The following is a 22,711-nucleotide window of genomic DNA, read 5'->3' as shown; positions in this document are numbered from 1 at the left end:
GGGATTTCATACTTAGAGGGTACCTGGCTATTCCAAAGCCATTCGATCCCCTGGAGGAGGTCATGGCAATCCACTCCAGTATTCTTGTCAGGAGACTCCCGTGGACAGAGGAGCCTGGCAGGCTGCAGTCCATGGGGTCGCACAAAGTTGGACATGACTGAAGCGACTTAGCACGCACACACGGAAGTAGAACAGAATCACTACCTTTGCATATAATTTTATTCCATCCCTAAAGATTTTTTTTCATTTTCCTGGCTCATGGACCCCTCTATATTAGTTATACATTTAGATGATGTTATGGAATAAGGTAGTGATATTATATAATTTTGTTGAATTTCTGGTATAAATATAGGCTATAAATACTCTTGTCACAGAGCATGCCATATTGATTATGGGCCTTTAGTTTAATTTTCATATGTTAAAGGCTTGTATCCTACACGTCACAGTAATTATTTTCAAGTTCATTTCTCTCTCCAAGACAGACCAGACTTCCAGGGTCATAAGCCTAGCCAATTTTCCAAAGACAAATTCCACTTAAAAGAAAGAAATGCATTAATAGCAAAGTGAAGTATTAGAGAAACCTCCACCCATAAAATCCTCGTCAAAGACTCCATCACCTTGGGAACTGCTACTGAAATGCTTACCTCAGCCTCAACAGAGCAAAACACTTTGTGATCCCTAGAAAATCCTCAACTGACTCCTTTCTTTCCTTTTGTTTTTTTGAATTTGTGCTAAACTGTCTCATTTTCATTTAATGATTATGCTGGAATTAGCCTTTTCTTTTTCAAACCAAATAGTCTTTTGAATAGAGGCCAAATAATTTCTTTACTCTGCATAACACTGAAGGCCATTAACCTAAATAGGTGAAAAGGAAATGCATTCTACCTGGTGTGTAAAAATTGAAGCCCTCCCCCTGAAAACTTGTCTGAATAAAGAAAGATCAGGATTTGAAGGAAATCAACCATTTGGCAGCAACTAAAACAAATAGAAAGGAATATAATTTTGCATAGCCACTGAATTCTTCAGGCTTCTCTTCTAAACCCAGCAATGTGAAATAAATTGTGAAAGAAGAGAGGTGTTAGTGTTAAGTATTTACAAATAACCAAGTAAGTAAGCTTGTGTGATCACATTTTTATGCAAATACGGATGGGAGAGAAGTTGGGGAAAAAACCATAACCTTTACTTTAACCAATTTTGGGTGTGTTATACATCCCACCCCATTCCACCATGATTCTATATGCCACTTCAAGGTCTAGTTGGGCGAAAATGAAGATTAAGAAGATTTATAGACTCCTATATTTGGTTAAAACTCAACATTCAAATAACTAAAATAACATCTGGTCCCATCACTTCATGGCAAATAGATGGGGGTAAAAGTAGAACCAGTGACAGATTTAATTTCTTGGGCTCCAAAATCACTGCAGATGGTGACTGCAGCGTTGAAATTAAAAGACACTGGCTCCTTAGAAGGAAAACTATGACAAACCTAGACAGCATATTAAAAAGCAAAGACATCACTTTACTGACAAAGTATAGTCAAAACTATGTTTTTTCCAGTAGTCATGTATGGTTGTGAGGGTTAGACTATAAGGAAGGCTGAGTGCCGAAGAATTGCTGCTTTCGAATTGTGGTGCTGGAGAAGACTCTTGAGAGTCCCTTGGATTGCAAGGAGATCAAACTGTTAGGGGAAGGACACTGAATGAAACCGCCCACCCTGGCCAGGCTCTCTAGTAACCATTCACATGAATTGTTTTACGACAGGAGGTCCTGATAAGGAATACAGAACTAATAAGCCACCACCAACCGGAAGAGTTTGGGAAAGGTCAAAAGGAGACCTTTTGATTCACTTCTGAGAATCCCTCTCACTGGCATCCATCTTTGCTGAGCGATGCATGCGCCACCAGGAAGGACGCTGAGTCAGAATGATTGGCCAAAGACAACCGGGAAACTAATCCCATCACCATAAAACCCGAGACTTCAAGCCACGTAGTAGAGCAATTCTCCTGGGTTCCCTTACCCTGCTGCTCTCTGCCCGGGTGCCTTCTTCCAATAAAGTCTCTTGCTTTGTCAGCACGTGCCTCCTCGGACAATTCTTTAGCCAGTGTTTGACAAGAGCCTGCTCTTGGGGCCCTGGAGGGGGGCCCCCTTCCTACAACAAAACCAGTCAATGCTAAAGGAAATCAACCCTGAATATTCATTGAAAGGACTGATGCTGAAGCTGAAGCTCCAGTACTTTGGCCACCTGATGTGAAGAGCCGACTCATTGGAAGAGACCCCAATGCTGGCAAACATTGAAGGCAAAAGGAGAAGAGGGCAGCAGAAAATGAGATGGTTGGATGGCATCACTGGCTCAATGGACATGAATCTGAGCAAACTTTCAGAGAGAGTGAAGGACAGGGTGAGCCTTCACAGGCCTTGAAGAAGCCTGGTGTGCTGTAGTCCGTGGGTCACAAAGAGTCTGACACAATTTAGCAACTGAACAACAAAGTATTTCTATAGCGCGCACGCACACATACAACCCAGAGACTTACTCAAGCCCCTCGATTTTAAGTGGTAAGTCGGGGGCTACTCTCTAGTTGTGGTGCACAAGCCTTTCCTTGCGGTGGCTTCTCGTTGCAGAGCACAGGCTGGAGGTACACAGTCTCAGTAGTTGTGGCACACAGACTGAGTTGCCCAGAGCATATGGGATCATCCTGGGCCAGAGATTGAACCGGTGTCCCTTGCATTGCAAGGCAGATTCTTAACCACTAGACCACCAGGGAAGCCCCCAAATGAACTTTTATTTGCAGCCTCCTGCATTATTTTATTGATTGACAGTTGCTAATCACCTGACCTTAACATAGGAAGATTATCCTATGTTATCTGGAGGAGCCCATTGTAATTATGAGTTCTTTAAAATGGTAAGTGGGAGGCAGAAGAGACAGGTTGAGAGATGTGATGGGAGAAAGATGCATCCTGCCATTGGCGGCTTTGAAGATGGAAGGGGACCGTGTGCTGAGCAATACAGGAAGCCTCTAGAAGCTGAAAAAAAAAAAGCCCAAACAAACAAGGGGATGAGTTCTTGGCTAGAGCATCCTGAAAAGCCTCCTGATAACACCTTGGTTTTCACCCAGTGAGATTCATGATCCACTTCTGATCTACAGAACTGTAATATAATAAATTTGTGTTGTTTGCAACCACTAAGCTTGTGACAAATTGTTGTTACAGCAGCAATGGAACGTGAACACATAAGCTAACTGGTATTTCAAAAAGCAGAAGCTAATCTTGTACCTTTCCTGCTGCTAAAAGTCCAGCCAGTTGCCAACTTCTTTACTCTTTGTTTGCTAACAACTGGAAATTTTATCATATCACATGCTTGGGCTAATCAGTGAGATTAGTGCTCAGGAATTATTTAGAGTGGCAGCTTTTCAGTTCTGTGGAAATGCCATTCAAGTATATTTTCAAAAAAGTAGAATCATAACTCTCATACAAAAATAAATTGAACATGTGTCAAAGATTGTATATAACTTGTTAATTGACGAAAGAATCAGTGAGATACTAAAAATCTGTTCAAAATGCATTTGAGGGACTTCTCTGGCAGTCTATTGGTTAAGACACCTTGGAATCTATCTCAACTCTTCTCTTTAGTTCATAGCCTACATCTAATACCTCTAATATATTTGGCAGTCTCCAAAAATTGTTTGAGGACCTACCGTAAGACAGTCACTTTTTTCTCTCATGCGTATCTATCAGTAGACAAAACGGACAAGAATCCTTACCTTCATGGAGTTTGCTTTCTGGTGGGGGGGGAAAACAAGAAACCAAATCTAAAATCTATGGAATGTTAATGATGACAAATACAATAGAGGAAAAATCTTAAATGGAAAGAAGTTGGGAGAACTTGGAGATGGGGATAGAATCTAAATACAGTTGACTGGGAAGACCTCACAGGCAAGGCGGTACTTAAGAAGAGAGATGGGACTTCCTGGTGTTCTGAGCAACACATTCGGTGCAGGGGGCCTGAGTTTGATCCCTAGTCAGGGAACTAGATCCTACATGCAGCAACTAAGAGTTCTCATGCCCACAACTAAAATGTATGCCTGCATCCCACAACTAAGACCTGGTGCAGCTAAATAAATAAACTCTGGGAGTTGGTGATGGACAGGGAGGCCTGGCATGCTGCAGTCCATGGGGTTGCAAAGAGTCGGACATGACTGAGCAACTGAACTAAACTGAACTGAAAAAAAAGAGAGAGAGATGAAGGAAGGAAGACAGGCAGCCATGTGTATATTTGCTCCAATCAGAGGCATCATGTGCCAGTGTGTTAAAGAATGAGGCAGATACGATACTCCAAGATATGACACCTTGTGTTCATGTGTGCTCAGTCGTGTCCAACTCTTTGCCATCCCATGGACTGTAACTGCCAGGCTCCTCTGTCCATGGAATTTTCCAGGTAAGAATACTTGAGAGGGTTGCTATTTCCTATTCCAGGGGATCTCCCCAATTTAGGGATCAAACCATTGTCTCTTAAATCTCCTGCATTGTCAGGCAGATTCTTTACCATTGGCGCCAGACACCTTGGCATATTGAATATTTTAAGCTGAAGGCTTCTGAGAAAACAGCAGAAACAAGGTCAGAGTGACCTTCTGCCCACCCTTCTCCCTTGAAACGAGTTATAACCTCTTACTTGAGAGGCCCTGGAGGAAAGGGACATCCTTACCTCTGAAATCAGGGAGGCCAGAAACAGCCTAACACACAGGTCTTGTTGAGTTTCCCCCTGTTGACAACATTCCTCTCATACTCTTTGACCTGTCAGATTTCTATCAGATCTCCTTGACTGTTCATTCTTCATCAAACCTAGCATAAAAGTACTTGAGTTTATCCATTTCCTTATGAAGGCTCCCTGGTCACACACAAAATTATATTCAATAAATGTGTATACTTTGGAGTAGGAAATGGCAACCCACTCCAGTATTCGTGCCTGGAGAATCCCCATGGAAATAGGAGCCTGGTAGGCTACAGTCTATGGGGTCCCAAAGAGTCGGATACAACTGAGCGACTGACACTTTCGTCTGTTAACCTATCTTTGTCAGTTTAATTTTCAGACACAGCCAGGAAGCTTTTTCCTCCAATAGAGAAATAGCAAGCACAGTGTGTCTGGACCAGAGTGAGGCAGGAGGAAAGGAATGGGAGATGGGGTTGGAGGTGTAAAGATGCGTGAGCATGCCAGGGTAGGAGGCAGGGAGGGGGAGAGGAAGCGAGTAATGATTGTAAAACCTGATCTGCTTTTACTCTGGCTGAGAAATGTTGGGAGGATTTAGTAGAGAAGTAATATAATCTGACTTACTTTTTTTTTTTTTGGCTGTGCCTCGAGGCTTGTGGGATCTCAGTTCCTCAACCAGAAATTGAACCTGGGCCTCTGGCAGTGAGAGAGGGGAGTCCTAACCACTGGACTGTCAGGGAATTCCCTGGTTTATATTTTTACCAGGATGGCTCTGGCTGCCAGGATAAGAACAGGCTTGAGATACAAGGATGGGGATTAGTGAGGAGGAATTTGCAGTAGACTTGAGTAACAAGAGTAAAAATGATGAGAAGTGCTCCCGTATCAGATATATTTTGAAGCTAGAGCCAGTAGGATTTACTGATGCAATGGATGTGGGATGTGAGAAAAAGAAAGAAACAAAGGCACCTCCAAGGTTTGGGGCCTAAGAATAGACCTTGGAGGTTATTCTATAACAGCCTGCATGGAGCTGCCATATTCTTCTTTAATGATTGCATTGTATTCCCTTGTGTTGCTACATTGAATAGACATCTTTGTTATTCTGTAATATAGATACATTGATAGACATTTTTGCTATTTGTAATATTTTGATAGACATTTTTGCTATTTGTAATAATTTCCTTAAACATGTATCAGCACACATGCTGCTGCTGCTGCTAAGTCACTTCAGTTGTGTCTGACTCTGTGCGACCCCATAGACGGCAGCCCACCAGGCTCCCCCATCCCTGGGATTCTCCAGGCAAGAACACTGGAGTGGGTTGCCATTTCCTTCTCCAATGCATGAACGTGAAAATCACAGATACAAGCATAACTGTAAAATGAATTTCTTTCTTTTTTTAATATATATTTATGTATTTGGCTGATCTTGCAGCATGTGGAATCGTCCATCTTGGTTGCTGCATGTGAGATTTTTTTTTTTTTTAGTTGCAGCATGTGGAATCTTTACTTGTGGCAAACTCTTAGTTGTGGCACGTGGGATCAGTTCCCTGACCAGGGATTGAACCTGGGCACCCGGCATTGGGAGTGTGGAGTCAGCCATTGTACCACCAGGAAAGTCCCTAAGATGAATTTCTTTCTTTCTTTTTTAAGTTTAATTTCTTAAATGCAGTTGTTAGTTTATATAAAATATAAAATATTTTATATTTTAGGAACTACTGCAAAATTGCTATCCACGGAGGTTGTTTGTACTCATATTTTGCTAAGTTGATAGATTAATTCTGAAAGCCAGAAGTAGAGATAACCTTAGGTCTCCTTACAGAGATGAGTAAGTGCAAGGATGGCATGTAAAATGTCATCTCTTATTCATGGTAAACTAGAAAAATTATTTTTTTTTTAAAAAGCCCTCAGTTTTAGATGACTTCTTGGCTAAGCCTTGCAGTTTTATAGTTCTTTTCCTATCTTTTTAATTTTTTTCTCTTTCTCTCTGTCTTTCTAATCCTCCATACACACACACACCAATCCCACTCACTTACACACACACACACACAGAAAACACATCTCCTGTGGACACTAGTTAACTAAAGTTAAGCTATACTTCCACAGAAAGATAATTAGTATCAACAGAATACACAATTTTGATAGTGTTGCTTTTTTCTCTTTATTGGCTGCACCACACACCTCATGGAATCTTAGTTCCCTGACCAGGATTGAACCTGGGCCACAGTTACCAAGTCATAACCAACTGGTCTGCCAGGGAATTTCCTATAGTGGAATATTCTAATAATCTTTAGATGTCTTACTTATAAACCTGAATTCATATACCTGAATCTAAAATTCTTTGCAAATATAACACTCTTTAAAGAATTAGTAAATATTTCTTGTGATTTAATTATTTACTTTGCTTAAGGCATTGTGCTAGATGTTATTAATATATTAAAATGGATAAGAATATTCATTCATTTTCAAGTAACAATATAATTAGGAAATAAAGTCAGGTATACATATTAAGCCTGTGGTTAAGGGCATGAACTCTGAGATCTGGGTTTAGATCCTGATTCTGCTACTTACTAGTTCTGTCACTTACATGGTCCAGGGCATGTAATACAACCACTGTAAGTCTTGTTCTCCTTCTCTGTAGAGTGAGGGGGTCTACCAAACTTGCAGGATTGTTGTGAAAATTTGGTAATGCATTTAGCCTATTGATTGTCCTTGGTAAGTATTCAAAAATTGTTGATTGTTATTTTATTATTAATTATCAACTAGAGTTGATTACATTGTTGACAAAGGTCCGTACAGTCCAAGCTATGGCTTTTCTTGTAGTCACATAGCTATATGCGAGTTGCACCATAAAGAAGGCTGATCACCAAAGAATTGCTGCTTTTGTGGTGGTGGAGAAGACTCTTGAGAGTCCCTTGGACTGCAAGGAGGTCAAGTCAGTCAATCCTTAAGGAAATCAATCCTGAACATTCATTGGAAGGACTGAAGCTGAAGCTCCAACAATTGGCTACCTGATGTGAAGAGCTCACTCATTAGAAAAGACCCTGATGCTAGGAAAGACTGAGGACATGAGGAGAAGGGGTCGACAGAGGATGAGATGGTTGAATGGATCACTGATTCAATGGACATGAGTTTGAGCAAACTCCAGAAGACGGCAAAGGACAGGGAAGCCTGGCGTGCTGCAGTCCACGGGGTTGCCAAGAGATGACATGACTGAGCAACTGAACAATCAACTAGAGTGTAGGTGGGATTCCCAAGTGGTACTAGTGGTAAAAAAAAATCTGCCTACCAGTGCAGGAGACACAAGAGATATGGGTTCAATCCCTGGGTCGGGAAGATCCCCTGAAGTAGGAAATGGCAACCCACTTCAATATTCTTGCCTGGAAAATTTCATGCACAGAGAAGCCTAACAGTCTATAATATGTGGGGTCACTAAGAGTCTGACACAACTGAGTAAACACACACACAGAGTGTGAGGCAGTCTCTATAAAAAGACTATGCATGCTCAAAGATATGAAAGTCCCATCTGGTCTCCAAAAGAGCTGTCCTTCCTACAAAAAAAGAGAAAAATAATATTTGAAATAAAGTTTGATCAGAATATGAAGGAATCAGAGGGAACATCTCACAGAATTTTATCTCAATCAAACTGGCCAAATGACAACCTTGACAGGCATTTATATTAACTAACTATGCCAGATGGTTTTTACTTCTTACTCATTTAATTTTCACATTGATCCTGAGAGATCATGATTACAGGATTATAAAAAATTAATAATCAGAAACCACAAAGAAATAGAGCTGGGAGACGAGAAGGGGGAGACCTCAGGCCCTGTGGTCACAGCAGAGCCCAACAGGAAGAAGAAAGGTTCCTCTTCTTTCCTGGCAAGGACTCGGCCAATGAAAACCCATGGACTCTGTTTATTGTAGCCCTCCCTACTTTCTTCTCTCTGTAAAAGTGTTCTCCTTTCCAAAAAAAAAAAAGTGTTCTCCTTCCCTTGATGTGCAAGGACCTGCACTTGGCTCATCATGAGTGCAGACCCCGAGCTGCAATTCTGGGCTAATCCAGAATAAATCCATCTTTGCTGGAAAATATCCGACAGCCTACTGGTTTCCAGTCAGAAGTGTCTCATCTAGATTTGGAGGTTCTTAATGAGCCTGCACTCCAGCTCTGTCTCTGGTCTGGCTTCTTGGAAGTCCTTAGAGAGAGCCAGATGGAACCACTGCAAAGAAGCAGTGCATAATTGATTTACTGGCTGTCCTCTGCCTCAGCAACCACAGCCCAAATCATGTCATTGGTTTCTTGGGTTGTAAACCTCTAACGTTCCTTGTGCCAAAAGGTGAACTGTAGGGTGAACTCAGGAAATATCCCCAATGTTTATTCTTTAACTGTAAATGAGTATAATATCTCCTTTGTGTCCCCGTGATATTTTAAGTATAAAACAAAATAATCAATTGGAAAGGACTGTAAAACAAAAGCAACAAGTTCTAGGAGAGTAAATTGAAATTTATTGAAAGCTTCATTTGCAAGTTAACCCAGTTCCCTAGAAGTCAGACACTTTGCAGGAGAAAATAATCAATATATATGCGGCCCAAATAATGTTTTCAACACTGTACTAGGCAATATAAGAGATACAGAAGACCTATAAAGCATTGCCCTGGGACTTCCCTGATGGTCCAGGGATTAAGAATCCACCTGCCAATGCAAGGGACACATTTTTGATCCCTGGTATGAGAAGATCCCACATGCCAAAGAGCGACTAAGGCCATATGCCACAACTACTGAGCACTCACTTTAGAGCCTGTGCTCTGTAACAAGAGAAGCCCCTGCAATGAGAAACCCAGGCACCATAATGAGAAGTATCCCCAGTTCACTGCAACAAAGACCTAGTAGAGATAAAAATTAGTTCGTTAAGTAAAATTTTACCAAAAACATTGCCCCTGTTCTCAAAAAGCTTGTAATATGGTATGGTCAAAGGAAATCACTCGTGTGAATTGCAGCAGCCAACCAACAGGTACAAATTCTTCTATATGGAATGTACTAAAACCAAATGATACTTTATATCTGGGCAGTGAATGGAAGAAAAGAGGGAAACTAATACTGGGCTAAGTGATTTCACATGTGGTGTCTTAGTTGTTCCTTCCAGGCATTCACTGAATTAAGGACTGTTTTCTCCATTTTTATAGACGAGGTTACCAATGCTGATATGCTGAATGATTTGTTCGTGGTAACATAAATATTAGTTTGAACACAGATGAAGGATCTTATATCAAATTCTGAATCTCGTATGTCTTTAACATACAAGGCAGCCTTGAAGACGTGTCACAGAGGTTCCAGATCAGTTCTCCTTTGGGGCAATTGATAGGCTTGTACTTCCCCATCCATTGGAAGCTGGATATGGCCATGTGATTTGCTCTAGCCAATGAAATGTGAATGGATGTGATATGCATCCTTTCTGGGCAGGAGCCTCAAGAGCCAGTGCACACAGCTAACCTCATGCTCTCCTCTCCTCTGCTACAATGTACACCAACAAATCAATAAATAGAGCAGCTGTTCAGTCACCTTGGGTCCTGGAATAAAAACCACCTGGAGCTGAGGCCCTATCCACCCTTCCATGAATGTGTAAAATGAGGAGTCAATGCTTTTACCTTTTTTTTAAAATATAGTTTTGTATCTTTTAAAAATATGTGTATTTATGACTTTTGGCTATGCTGGGTCTTTGTTGCTGCTCAAGCTTTTATCTAATTGCAGAGAATGGGGGCTACTCTCGAGTTGTGGTGCACAGGCTTCTCATTGTGCTGGCTTCTCTTGTTATGGAGCACAGGCTCTAGAGCCTTCGGGCTTCAGTAGTTGCAGGACATGAGCTCAGTAGTTGTAGCTCCCTGGTTCAATAGTTGTGGCACTTAGGCTTAGTTGCTCTGTGTGGCATGTGGATCCTCCTAGACCAGGGATCAAACCTGTGTCTCCTGCTTCAGCAGACTCATTATTTGCCACTGGGTCGCCAGGGAAGCCCTGCTTTTACTTTAACCACTCAGCTTTGAAATTATTTTGACAACTTTACCTAATCAATCCTGACTCAACAGCACTCATTAAATTCCTAAAATATGTAACTTTAGCTTCAGGACCAGTCAGCAGGTGATGATGAAATTTATTGGAAACTGAAAATCTGGGGAAATATATTATTTTATCTGTAATAACTTAAAGCCAGATAATGGGTTTGATGATATTATAGTTCTGGAAGAAGTTGGAAAATAGAAAGTCAGTAGTGTGTATTGGTTATTGCATTTGACAGAATTTGAATAGGATCTATGAGAGATGACCATAGCAAAGAACTGTCCATTTTTTTCAATCAGGAGTGAAAAGGGAAAAAGTGCAGAAATGTGGGTTATGGGATTGGAAGAGGCAATTGTGTGGAAAAGCTTTTGAATAATAAAAGCCGATTCAATCTTAGCTTTATGGCAAAGGTCAAATCAAGTTACGATAGTCCCAATAGTTGTCAAAACTTCAGGATGGATTAATGTATTGCACAGCAAATTCTTACATTAGAAATACTAAAGGATTAGGTCATGAGACAAAATTTTTTAAAGCATTAGGAGGGAAAATGGCTTAGGGTATAACTTCCTACCAAAGCTTAGAGTCCTGAAGCACCCACAGTTAAGAGGTAAGTATTTTTTATTTTTTTGGCCACACTGTGCAGCATGTGGGATCATAGTTTCCTGACCAGGGATTGAACCTGTGCCCCCTGCATGGGGAGCATGGAGTCTTAATCACTGGACCACCAGGGAAGTCCCAAGAAGTAAGTCTTCGAAAAAGAAATACAGATATGACTATTGACATATAGAGCTAACAAGAATAAAAAGAAAAGAAGGGGGGGTGGGACGGACGTTCCGGAGGGAGGTGATATATGTGTATGTACGTATAGCTGATTCATGTTGTTGTACAGCAAAAACTAACATAACTTATAAAGCAACTATACCACACAAAAAAAGAAAAAAGAAATTTTTTAAAGATTAGGAAGCCAACTAAATTTTGAAACCATGACCATGGATTAAGAAACCTGGGAGTAAGTCAACTATATCCCAATAGAAAATAAAAATTAAATAAAAAAAAAAGAAATCTGTGAGTATTTGGGATTTGGATAATGACTCCTGGACTTCAACTTCTGCAGGTGATGTAAACGTGCTCAGTGGTCGAATGCTCTCTTCAGATGAGGCCAAGGAGGAAATTAGCATAGGAGGATCTCCCAGAGGGTGGAGCCACAGTCACAGAGAACATGAACTGGTCCGTCCTTCCTAGGGAAGAAAACTGAGAACTAATTAAAGAAATTCCTCATCCCTAGGGTAAGAGACCCTCTCTGAACATTTGTCCAGAATTTCTCCAGAGAAACAGTTTTTCTGTTCTTTTGTTTTTTTTTTTTTAAGGAGCCAAGGTATCTTGCCCTTTGTTTCAAATCATCTCCACCTTCCACACACTGCAGAAGGCCCATTGTTAGGGAGACACGTTGGCACATCAGATTTTCTGTGATATTTCAGCCTGTTCAGTTTCCACAGCCCTCAGGTCTCCTATGCAGCTAGTCTTGGATATAATAAAGAATTCTGTTCTTTGGATCTGTTTCCTCATTTTTTTAGTTACTAGGTGATTTTAAAGACATTTTTAATTCTAAATAAACTATAATTCTATCTTCTGCCAATCGTGAGCAGTTCATGAGCTTTATCCAGGATTCAGAAAACAATCTAAATCACATCTCCTAAAAACTTAAAAATAGTACAGAGCTGTCTCTCCTGAAGACCACTAATATGAGAGGATTGCACTAATGAGGGGCTTTGTCACAGGATACATTCTTGCGTATTCAAGATGATGACCATGAACTGAGAAATTCTATGAGTAATTCCTATTCAAAAATTTGGAAAGGTTGGGTCTTCCCTGGTTATCCAGTGGCTAAAACTCCGAGCTCCCAAATGCAGGAGGCCTGGGTTCGATCCCTGGTTGGGGAACTAGATTTTACATGCTGAAATTAACAGTTTGTATACCACAATTAAAGATCTCAGATGCCACAGTGAAAATTCTGCATGCCACAACTAAGACCTGGCACAACTAAATAAACATTTTTTTAAGTGACACTGACTTTCATCTTCATAAAAAAGCCTTACTAAAATAACCTTCATCTCCTATTCCTTTTTGCCTGTATATTTACCATCCCACCATTGACAACCCCAGAAGCCTAAATACCTTCTCCTTTGTTTTGTCATTTCTCTTAAATTAGGCTTGACTGCTTCTTTGGGTTTTCATTTTTTTTTTTTTTCTATTGAAACAATGACATGAACACAAAAGAAGCCTTTTCTCCTGTTAATCTGTCTTTTGCCAATTTATCTGCAGGCCCCAGTCACTGAATCTAAGAGGGTAGAGGAAAAGATTTTCCTCTTACAATTTAGCATCCTGATAGCTTCCCAGATACTTCCATGACTCTCTTATCTTACATCCAATCAGCCACTGCAGGATTGAGCTTTATCTGAGCCTGTGTTCCTGGAAAATAGGCCAGTTAAGAAATCCCACCATCCTTTTGTTTTCCAAACCCCAAAACCTTTGGTGTCAAGGAAAACAGCTCAAAGCAAAGAATCATGCTACTCTTGTATGTTCTCTGAAAAGACTCATGTCAACCCTTCTCATGACTCCAGTAAGTTCCATGCACAACTCCCTAAGTTTTCCTTCTGTAAAATCTCAGGTCCCTTTTCTTTTCCATGAGACTGTCTTCATTAATGAACATGCTCTCCATTGCAACAGCCTGAATAAAACCATTTGCTTAATTGTCTGGTGTATTTCATCTTTGATATCCCTGTGTCTTCCTGAGGCTGTCTCCTCAGTGAGTAACTTTTGAATAGATCTCCTCTTCACCCCCCTGCCAGTTTACCAGTTCTTACCTGGACTGCTGTATTGCCTCCTAAATGATTTTGAGGACTTCAGTTTTACTCTTCTTGTTTTGTTTTATTTTTTTGGCTGAGCCTTGAGGCATGTGAGATCTTAGTTCCCCCACCAGGAACTGAACTTTCACCCCTTGCATTGGAAGTGCAGGGTCTTAACTCCTGGACCACCAGGGAAGTCCCAGCTTTACCTTTCTCTACTCCATTCTTCACTCTGTTGCTAGAATGATCATTCTAAAAAGCAATTCTTGGCCTAACCTCTTCCTACTTACACACACACACACAAATACACCACCCAGGAGGACACTGAACTACTCCGGTGAAATACCATGCTTTCTTCTCCTCCTTTGTTTTTCATATGTAGCCCAAGCTTCCCTGGAGGCTCAGATGGTAAAGAAACTGCAGGAGACCCGAGTTTGATCCCTGGGTCAGGAAGATCCCCAGAAGAAGGAAATGGCAACCCACTCCAGTAACCTTGCCTGGAGAATCCCACGGACGGAGGAGCTTGACAGGCTACAGTCCAGGGGGTCGCAAAGCATCGCACATGACTGAGCAACTAACTTCACTTCACTTTACTCACTTTGCCCAAACTTGCTCCCTCTTCTTCTGCTTGTTGCTCATCCATCTGAGGCACCAATCTGAAGAAGTCTTTCCTGACACCCTATCACCTTGACCTGGGAAGATACCTCTCCTCTGTACTCCCATAGCTTTGTGTACTTGTTCTATTGTTATTTTTTGTCATACTGTATCACAACTGTTAATGTGTTTGTTTTCTCACTCCACTAGTCTGTGAGCTCACTTATCTTTGTATTCCCAGGTTGGGCAAAGTACCTGGCATATTAATAAATGCATGTATTGAATATTTAACCATATATATATTAGAACACTGTGTCACTTTTTAAAAAAATGTTATTTGGCTGCTCTGGGTCTGCATTGTGATATGCAGGATCTTTAGGTGCAGTATGCAAACTGTTAATTGCGGCATGTGGAATTTAGTTCCCTGACCAGGCCCCCTGCATTGGAATCTTACCCAGTGGACCACCAGAAAAGTCCCCTATCACTTTAATGCTAAAAGTTATTTAATCCTTAAAATCACCTTGCTTCTTAAGTATGCACAAATGTTTATATTTCAATAAGTTGAATGATGTGAATTTTGTGCTCATGAACCTCTCTTCATTCAATATAGTTGATGGTCTTAAATCATGAGATAATTCTTTTCATCCAAAAGACACAAGAATTGTTCTTATAGTCATTCGATTTGGGTTTTTTTGCCCAGACATAACTTCCTAAATCTTGAAGACCACCGCATCCATCCATTGCAAAAAAGGACGTGTTTTGGCAGGAACTACAGACCCAAAAGTAGGGGGCTGGAACTTTCATTGGGTAAGAGGAGCATTCACAATTTCCTTTTTTTTAAAAAAATATTTATTTATTTATGTTTATATGGTTGTGCCAGTCTTCGTTGCAACACTTAGGATCTTTAATCTTTAGTTGTGACATGTGGGATTTAGTTCCCTGACCAGCAATTGAACCTGGGCCTCCTATACTGGGAGTGCAGAGTGTTACCCACTGGACCACCAGGGAAGTCCCATGACTGCCCTCTTTAGGGTTCTCTGTTCTCTTCACATGATACCAAAGGGTAAGGCAGGATTAGAGATGGCCTTCTGGGATACGTTCTCCATCTTCTCTCACTTTGGGAACTCCTAGGACAAGCAGGGCAACATCTAGGTTGGCGGAGATAAGGAACAAACAGTTTACGCAAGCATGGCTTTGGGTTTAGGGAAATATCTGTACATCATGGACTTACTTTTCCCTGATTCTTTGGTCAGAGTTTCTGACCTAGAGGAGCAAGATCAGAGTGTGGACATCCAGGGTGAAAGGGTGTAATTACCTTGAGAATCTTCTCTGTTTAAATATCATTTATCTTCCACCACTATTCCCATTGCCTCCAAACTTGTTTCCAAAACAAAAACATTTCCCCAAGGAAGATTATCCTGTGACAGATAACCCAAATGGGAAAAGGCTGGACAAAAGCAAAGCCACTGAGTAAGGGAACTCTGGCAGCCACTTTTCTTGTTATTGATCACTGTTTGCCCTGCAGTGACAACTGGCTGAATGCAATCCCTTAATTACGGTTCTCTTTGGATCACTCTCCGAATACTTAACTCGATTCTTGGCAAAGTCTGGGTCAAAAGTTTTAAAGAAGAAACTATAATGTGAGTTTTTGTTAAAGAATAATCATCAGATTTAAACAGAACCTTTGGTATCCATGGAAATATGCAGTCAAGTGCACAAATTTTCTTTTCAAACAGAAGAAAACAGAATCTTTTTAGTCTATTCCCAAATACCTAAATCACATTTTCCCTTAGATTTAAACTCCATGAAGACATTTTTATCTTCCCTGGAACACCTCTACCATCTTCTCCTCTCTGGAGAGTCCCAGATGGCTCAACACAATGGTTAAACCAATGATCCTACTCCAAGGAGCTTTCCTGTATCATTCCTCCTGCGTATGGTAATTCCTAGGCCATCTTCCCCAGCACTTTATTCTGGCACCTCTGCACCTGTGAAGCCATAGAAAGTAGCTGAGGTTCAGGTCTGTGCATCCATTACCCACTCACTAGTCAATCAGACTGTTAAAGAGAAAAACTACAGGCCTAAAATGGTGTCACTTGTGCTAAATCCCCTGATACCAAACCTAAATGTAATACCTAACCTACTTGCAGTCTTGACCTTCCCCCAGAATGTAATCTTAATCAACTATTCCAGAGTATTCTGCTCACCACCAATGAGATCATCTGCCACGTGGGCCCTCTCCATCCCCCAGAGGAAGAAGAGGCAATCTATGTGGTAAAACCTTTGTCATTCTCTCCCCCTCCAACCCCCCAAAAGAAGATGTCCTGGCCTAAAAATAATCCTTTCTTTTCTTTTGCTAATTTCCTTTTGTACAGATCTGAATATTCATTGGAAGGCCTGAGGCTGAAGCTGAGGCTCCAATACTTTGGCCACCTGATGCAAAGAGCTGACTCACAGGGAAAAAACCCTGATGCTGGGAAAGACTGAGGGCAAAAGAAAAAAGAAGGGGGCAGCAGAGGATGAGATGATTAGACAGCATCACAGACTCAATGGACATGAATCTGAGCAAACTCTGGGAGATATCAGAGGACAGAGGAGCCTGGGATGCTATAGTCCATGGAGTCGCAAAGAATCAGACAAGACTTAGCGACTGAACAGCAACAATAATGTCTTGGAGCATCCTTTGGTTGCTAGATGGAATGCTGCGCAATTCATGAATCACCTCACAGAGTCAATTCGATCTTCAGTTTAACTTGGTTACATTTTATTTTTTCACAAGAGAAATCAAATTGTTTGACTGAACTGAATGAGTTCTGCTTTCAGAGACATTTCAGAAGAATGCTGTTCAGCGACATCATGGAGGATTTCTTTAGTCTCTTTCCAACTTCTCTCCTGGGGGAAAAACAAAGACAGAAGATATCATGATACTCAGAAAGTCTTCACAATTATAGAGGAGCTCTTTTCTGTCTAGAAAAAAAAAAAAGAATCTCACAAAACACGGGATGGGATTATTAGTAAGAGTGTCATCTCAGGGAAGTAGAATCAGCTCACCTTTACTTTGTCTTAGTATTTTTATATAAAAAGATATATAATTAATAATCAGAAAATTTTTCAGCTAGGAAAAACAAAAAAAACAGTGGTTTTAAAAATCACATGGAACCTGTTCATACAACTACCACTATTAACTTTTTCTTGTGTGAACAATGAGATGATTCCTCTTTTTTCCAGGAGTTCAGGACATAGTGTACAACTATACCTCAATTTTTTTAAATAAAAGAATTCAGGACAAAAAAGGAAAGTTCATTTTTATCAAATATAAGCTTCCAAAAGATAATACTAGTAACTCAGAAAGACTGCTTAACTTTTAAATATTACCATCCCACCCCCAAAGCCCACCCTTCTCTCTTCTGGGCTTACCTCATTCACAGGAATCAGAATACTGAACTGTTGCCTGCTCATCTGTAAAATTAAAGAACACATAAAAGTGATCGGTTTAGGACTCCCTGGTGGTACAGTGGATAAGAAGAATCTGCCTGCCAATGCAGGAGACATGGGTTCAGGAAGATCCCACATGCCAAAGAGCAACTAAACCCATAGGCCACAACTACTGAGCCCGCACTCTACAGCCCAAGCTCCACAAGAAAAGAAGCCACCGCAATGAGAAGCCCACACACCACAACAAAGAGTAGCTCCTGCTCGCCGCACCTAGAGAAAGCCCACACACAGTAATGAAGACCCAGTAGAACCAAAAATAAAATAAGTTAATTAAAATAAATAAATTTTAGAAGCTACTCTTTAAAAAAATCCATTTAGAACAAAAGTTACTGCCTTAACCCTTTCCAAAAGATTTCTGTAGGTTACGAGCATATTCAGAATACAGCAAGTTTTCAATGACAAAAAATTTGCATGCTTGCAGTAAATTATTCATCTAAGCAAACATATTAAGAATAGTTAGTCCTTAGAGAATATTGTTCTTTTGGTCTATGGACCATGTTGTGTAAAATATGTCTTATTCAGAAGACTTTTTAAAAACAGCATATAACTGAATCAAAAAGTGTTAGGAGATCAGATAATGATGTACACTTGGCTTGGAAAAGAGTATTTAGAAAATTAAGAGAGAAATCATGAAGAAGGAGGCAGAAATATGTCAGGAGATGCAGGTAAATATTGGCCCTCACCTGGCAGGTAGTAGTCATAGACTTTGATGGTTGCTGGTTTGAGGTTGGTGACCAACACACTTTGGCTGATGGTAAAGGTATAGGTCTGAGTTTCCTTTCCGAGCTGGAAGACAGACAAAATCCCATTAAAACAAAAGTGAAAATAACATCTCTGCAATGTGGAGATTGAAAGACTCTTGCTGAAAAAGACACAGATGTTAAGAACAGACTTTTGGACTCTGTGGGAGAAGGCAAGGGTGGGATGATTTGAGAGAATGGCATTGAAATATGTATATTATCATATGTGAAATAGATCGCCAGTTCAGGTTTGATGCATGAGACGGGGTGCTCAGGGCTGGTGCACTGGGATGACCCTGAGGGATGGGATGGGGAGGGAGGTGGGAGGGAGGGTCAGGATGGGGAACATATGTACACCCATGGCTGATTCATGTGAATGTATGGCAAAAACCACCACAATATTGTAAAGTAATTAACCTCCAATTAAAATAAATTTAAAAAAGAAAAAATAAATTAAAAAAAAAGAAAGACTCTTGCTGTCTTCACACAGATTTCCTGAAACCCTTCTACCTCTGCTTCTTGCCACTCCCAAAATTGCCTCCTGCTGTCTTTCTGGCTCTTTCTTCTCAGCATCTTACAGTTTCCTGGTCCTTCTGTAAAATGGGTCCACTCTTGGTCTGGTCTAAGCTATAGCTCCTCTACTAAATTAAGTGTAGTGGCCAAAGGAACAGACGCTTCCGTTATCCTTCAACAGCTTTATACACACGATTGGTTTTCTCTCTTCATTCAGCTCTCTGATCCAATGACATCTCCTCAGAGAGGCCTCTCCTGACCACCTGACTTTAAAACAATCACACTGGACTTCTCTGGTGGTCCAGTGGCTAAGACTCTGAGCTCCCAGTGCAGGCGGCCTGGGTTTGATCCCTGGTCAGGGAAGTAGAGCCCACATGCCGCAACTAAGAGTTCACATGCCAAAACTAAAGATCCTGCATGCCACAATGAAGTTCAAAGATCCTGAGTGCCACAACTAAGACCCAGTGCAGGCAAATAAATAAAATAAAATAAAACAGTCACATCCTGGCTTAGCCCTACCACACTCCTACATAGCACTGATGACTACTAAAACTATTCCTAAATATGTATGTTTGTGCATGTACATGTATTTTTTAATTTTGCATATTGTTTGTCTCTCCATTAGAATATCAGCTCCATGAGGGCAGGAGTCATGTCTATGACTTTTATTGCCACATCTCTATCATGTTAAAGAGTATCTGGTATAAGTCGATTGCTCAAAAACTGTTTGTTGAATAAATGAATAAATGGAGAGTTCAAGACAATTGTATAAATTAATCTAATAGAAAAAATAAAATTTATGTTATAAATTTAGACATGAAATTGTAAATGGTGAAGTGGAAGAAATTTTGAAAGAGATTTCTTTAGGTATGTTCTGTGTACTTAGTCATTCAGTTCTGACTGATTCTTCAAGACCTCATGGACTGTAGACTGCCAGGCTCCTCTGGCCATGGGATTCTCCAGGCAAGAATACTGGAGTGGGTACAGGGCTTCATAAAACATGGTCCGGGAATTCTCAGGAATGCCCAAGACTATCTGGCAATCTGTGAGATCAGAATTATTTTGGGAATAATACTAAGACATTATTCATTTTTTTCATTCTCATTCTCTTTCACTGTACTAGTGGAAGGGGACCACTTGATGTGTGATATTTCGACAGACTGAATGCCAAAGCAGACTGGAGAATTTCACTCTCTCTGACTAAGCTAGATATTAAAGCAAAAATGTAAAACAATCTGCTATTCTCACTAATATTTTTGTTGTTTCGGGAAATACATTTTTGATGAAATGTTATATTAAAATGTAGTGAGCTTATTACTATTGTTTTTAAATAGCTTAATAAATATTTTAATGTTTTTCTCATTTTTAGTTTCTAATAAGATAAACGTCTAATAAGATAAGACATTATCTTTTCTAATAAGATAAATAGATGTAACCCACGCTATCATCAGCTCTTTGAGATCATTTAAGAGTATAGAGGGGTCCTGAGAAAATGTTTTTGGAACTACTGCTCTTATCAATCATTTAGTTATCATAAAGATTTAAAGCAAATGACTAATATACACCAAAAGAAAGCCGGGATAGCAGACTTAACATCTGATCAGATAGAATCTAAAGCAAAAAAAAAGTGCACATGTGTGTAGAAATCTAAGGCAAAGAAATATATATAGATATATATAATGTAAATGAAGGACAGTATATACTAATAAAAAGGAAATTGAAAAAGATATGTTCATAAAACATACAACCCTAATTATATAATCATAAAATATATCAAGAAATGACTGACAGCATACCTAAATGGATAAAGGACCAACCAACCACTGTAATTACAAATTTTGACAGATTTTCAAAAACTGATAGATGGAGCAGAAAAAATAAGCAGAGATAACAAAGGCATGAACAACAGAAATAATCATTTTGGACTTTTAGATCTAGATCAAATCCATACCCAAGAGAAAAGAAAGAAAAAGAGAAAGTGATGTCGCTTAGTCGTGTCCAACTCTTTGCGACGCCATGGACTGCAGCCTACCAGGCTCCTCCATCCATGGCAAGAGTACTGGAGTGGTTGCCATTTCCTTCTCCAGAGGATCTTCCCGACCCAAGAGAAAGGGCCTGGATATTCTTTTGTAGCACATAATGAACATTTCCAAAAACAGACCACGTATTAGGTCACAAAAGAAAACTCAATGCATTTTAGAAGCTCACTATCATGATCTCAGACCATAGTGCAAGAAAGTTAGAAATTAGTAACAAAAAAGTGGCTTTAAATATCCCATGAATTTTCAAAAAATTAAAATATAAAAGTAAGTAGTTAAAACAATGCATGTCAAAAATTGTTGGACAAAGAATATACTTAGAGGGAAATTTATAGTTTAATCAGAAAATGAGAGATTAAAAATAAACAAATTTAGCATTCAATTTAAGAAGTTAGAAAAAGAATGACAGAAAATATCCTTTCCTCCTGTCTTCAGCCCAAAACAAAGGCGTTCCCTAGTGGTCTGGTGGTTACAACCCAGTGCTTTCACTACATGGACCCGGGTTCAATCCCTGGTCCAGGAACTAAGATCCCTCAAGCCTTGGGGCCAAAAATAACAAATAATTTTTAAAAAGGAAGAAATTAACTAAACAGAGCACCAAAACCAAATAATCAAATAACAAAGAACAGCAGAGAAGAGGAATACAGCCAAAAGTAACTTTTGTTAAATGTGAATGAGGTTGCCCCCGATGATACTGGTATAGAGCAAAGGGGAAAAGATACACAGAAAAAAGGAAATAGTCACAGATATAATCATGGTTGGCTTTTAGACCATTAGACTTGATGTTTCGAGTTAGAAGCTGACTGACTGCTTGGTACACAGACCATCTGGCCACTGCAGTCTTAGGAATGGTGTTGTGGAAATTAGTATCCCCAGGTTCAACTCCCACCTTGACTCCTGACAAAAAGGTTGAGTTGACAAGCACACCTACTTGATTACTTCAGCCTAAATCTCCTTACATAGAAGGAGGGGTGGTATGTGAAACTCAGGGAAGGTATGTATGAAAACATCATTTAAACTACAGCATCATGATTTCAGGGTTGTTCCTGATATGCTAACCAGTGTGTGTGTGTGTGTGTGTGTGTGTATGTGTGTTAGTCTCTCGGTCATGTCCAACTCTTTGTGATTCCATGGACTATAGCCTGCCAGGCTCCTCTGTCCACGGAGTTCTCCAGGCAGGAATACTGGAGTAGGTTGCCATTCCCTTCTTCAAGGGATCGTCCCAATCCAGGGATCAAACTCGGTTCTCCTCCATTGCAGGCAGATTCTTTACCATCTGAGCCATAAGGGAAGCCCCAGAGTTGTTCACTCACCAGAGTTGTTCCAAAAGAAGCTATACAGGGCTTACTCCAAAGTGGTTGTGAACTTACCTTCTCAGGTTGCTCAACCTCATGTGTGTGACACTGGTGCATGTACATTAGCAGGGAAGTTGAAAAGACACATAAGCAATCAAGCTCTTTGGTTCAGTTCCTGACCCCATACCTCTTCCAAGTAGATGTTGACTGTGTCAATTTCAGATTCAACCTTCTTCACCAGTGGTTGCTGGAGAAGCTGAATAAGAAAGGATGGAAAAAAAGAGAGAGACTGAGAGCCAGAGCCTTTCTTATCCTCTAGGGTCGTCTTGCAAAACTCTGCCATGGTTACAAAAGCAATATATGTTTTCTTAACATGGAAAAACGTAAGAAAAAGGAACCAAGACAGTAACTGGCTCCAAGACTGATCTGTTTATGTTCAGT

The 22,711-nt window shown here is 40.2% G+C and overlaps 1 protein-coding gene across 2 annotated transcripts in view; it reads right to left on the bottom strand.

Annotated features, from left to right (window-relative positions):
• Nucleotides 1-16,930: 16,930 nt before the first annotated feature.
• A2ML1 (alpha-2-macroglobulin like 1) overlaps nt 16,931-22,711 on the bottom strand; it is a 45,833-nt gene continuing 40,052 nt past the window's right edge. For both annotated transcript variants that reach the window (XM_043440091.1, XM_043440092.1), the window contains exons 33-36: nt 22,458-22,526; nt 18,367-18,469; nt 17,606-17,647; nt 16,931-17,080 (exon numbers count right to left, since the gene is read on the bottom strand). In XM_043440091.1, coding sequence (XP_043296026.1) covers nt 17,607-17,647; nt 18,367-18,469; nt 22,458-22,526 — 213 coding nt within the window. In that variant the 3' untranslated portion in view covers nt 16,931-17,080; nt 17,606. The remainder of the gene's footprint in view (nt 17,081-17,605; nt 17,648-18,366; nt 18,470-22,457; nt 22,527-22,711) is intronic.

This window comes from Cervus canadensis, chromosome 21 (assembly GCF_019320065.1).
Source record: "Cervus canadensis isolate Bull #8, Minnesota chromosome 21, ASM1932006v1, whole genome shotgun sequence".
NCBI lineage: Eukaryota > Metazoa > Chordata > Mammalia > Artiodactyla > Cervidae > Cervus > Cervus canadensis.
This window is presented reverse-complemented; position numbering and strand designations above follow the sequence as displayed.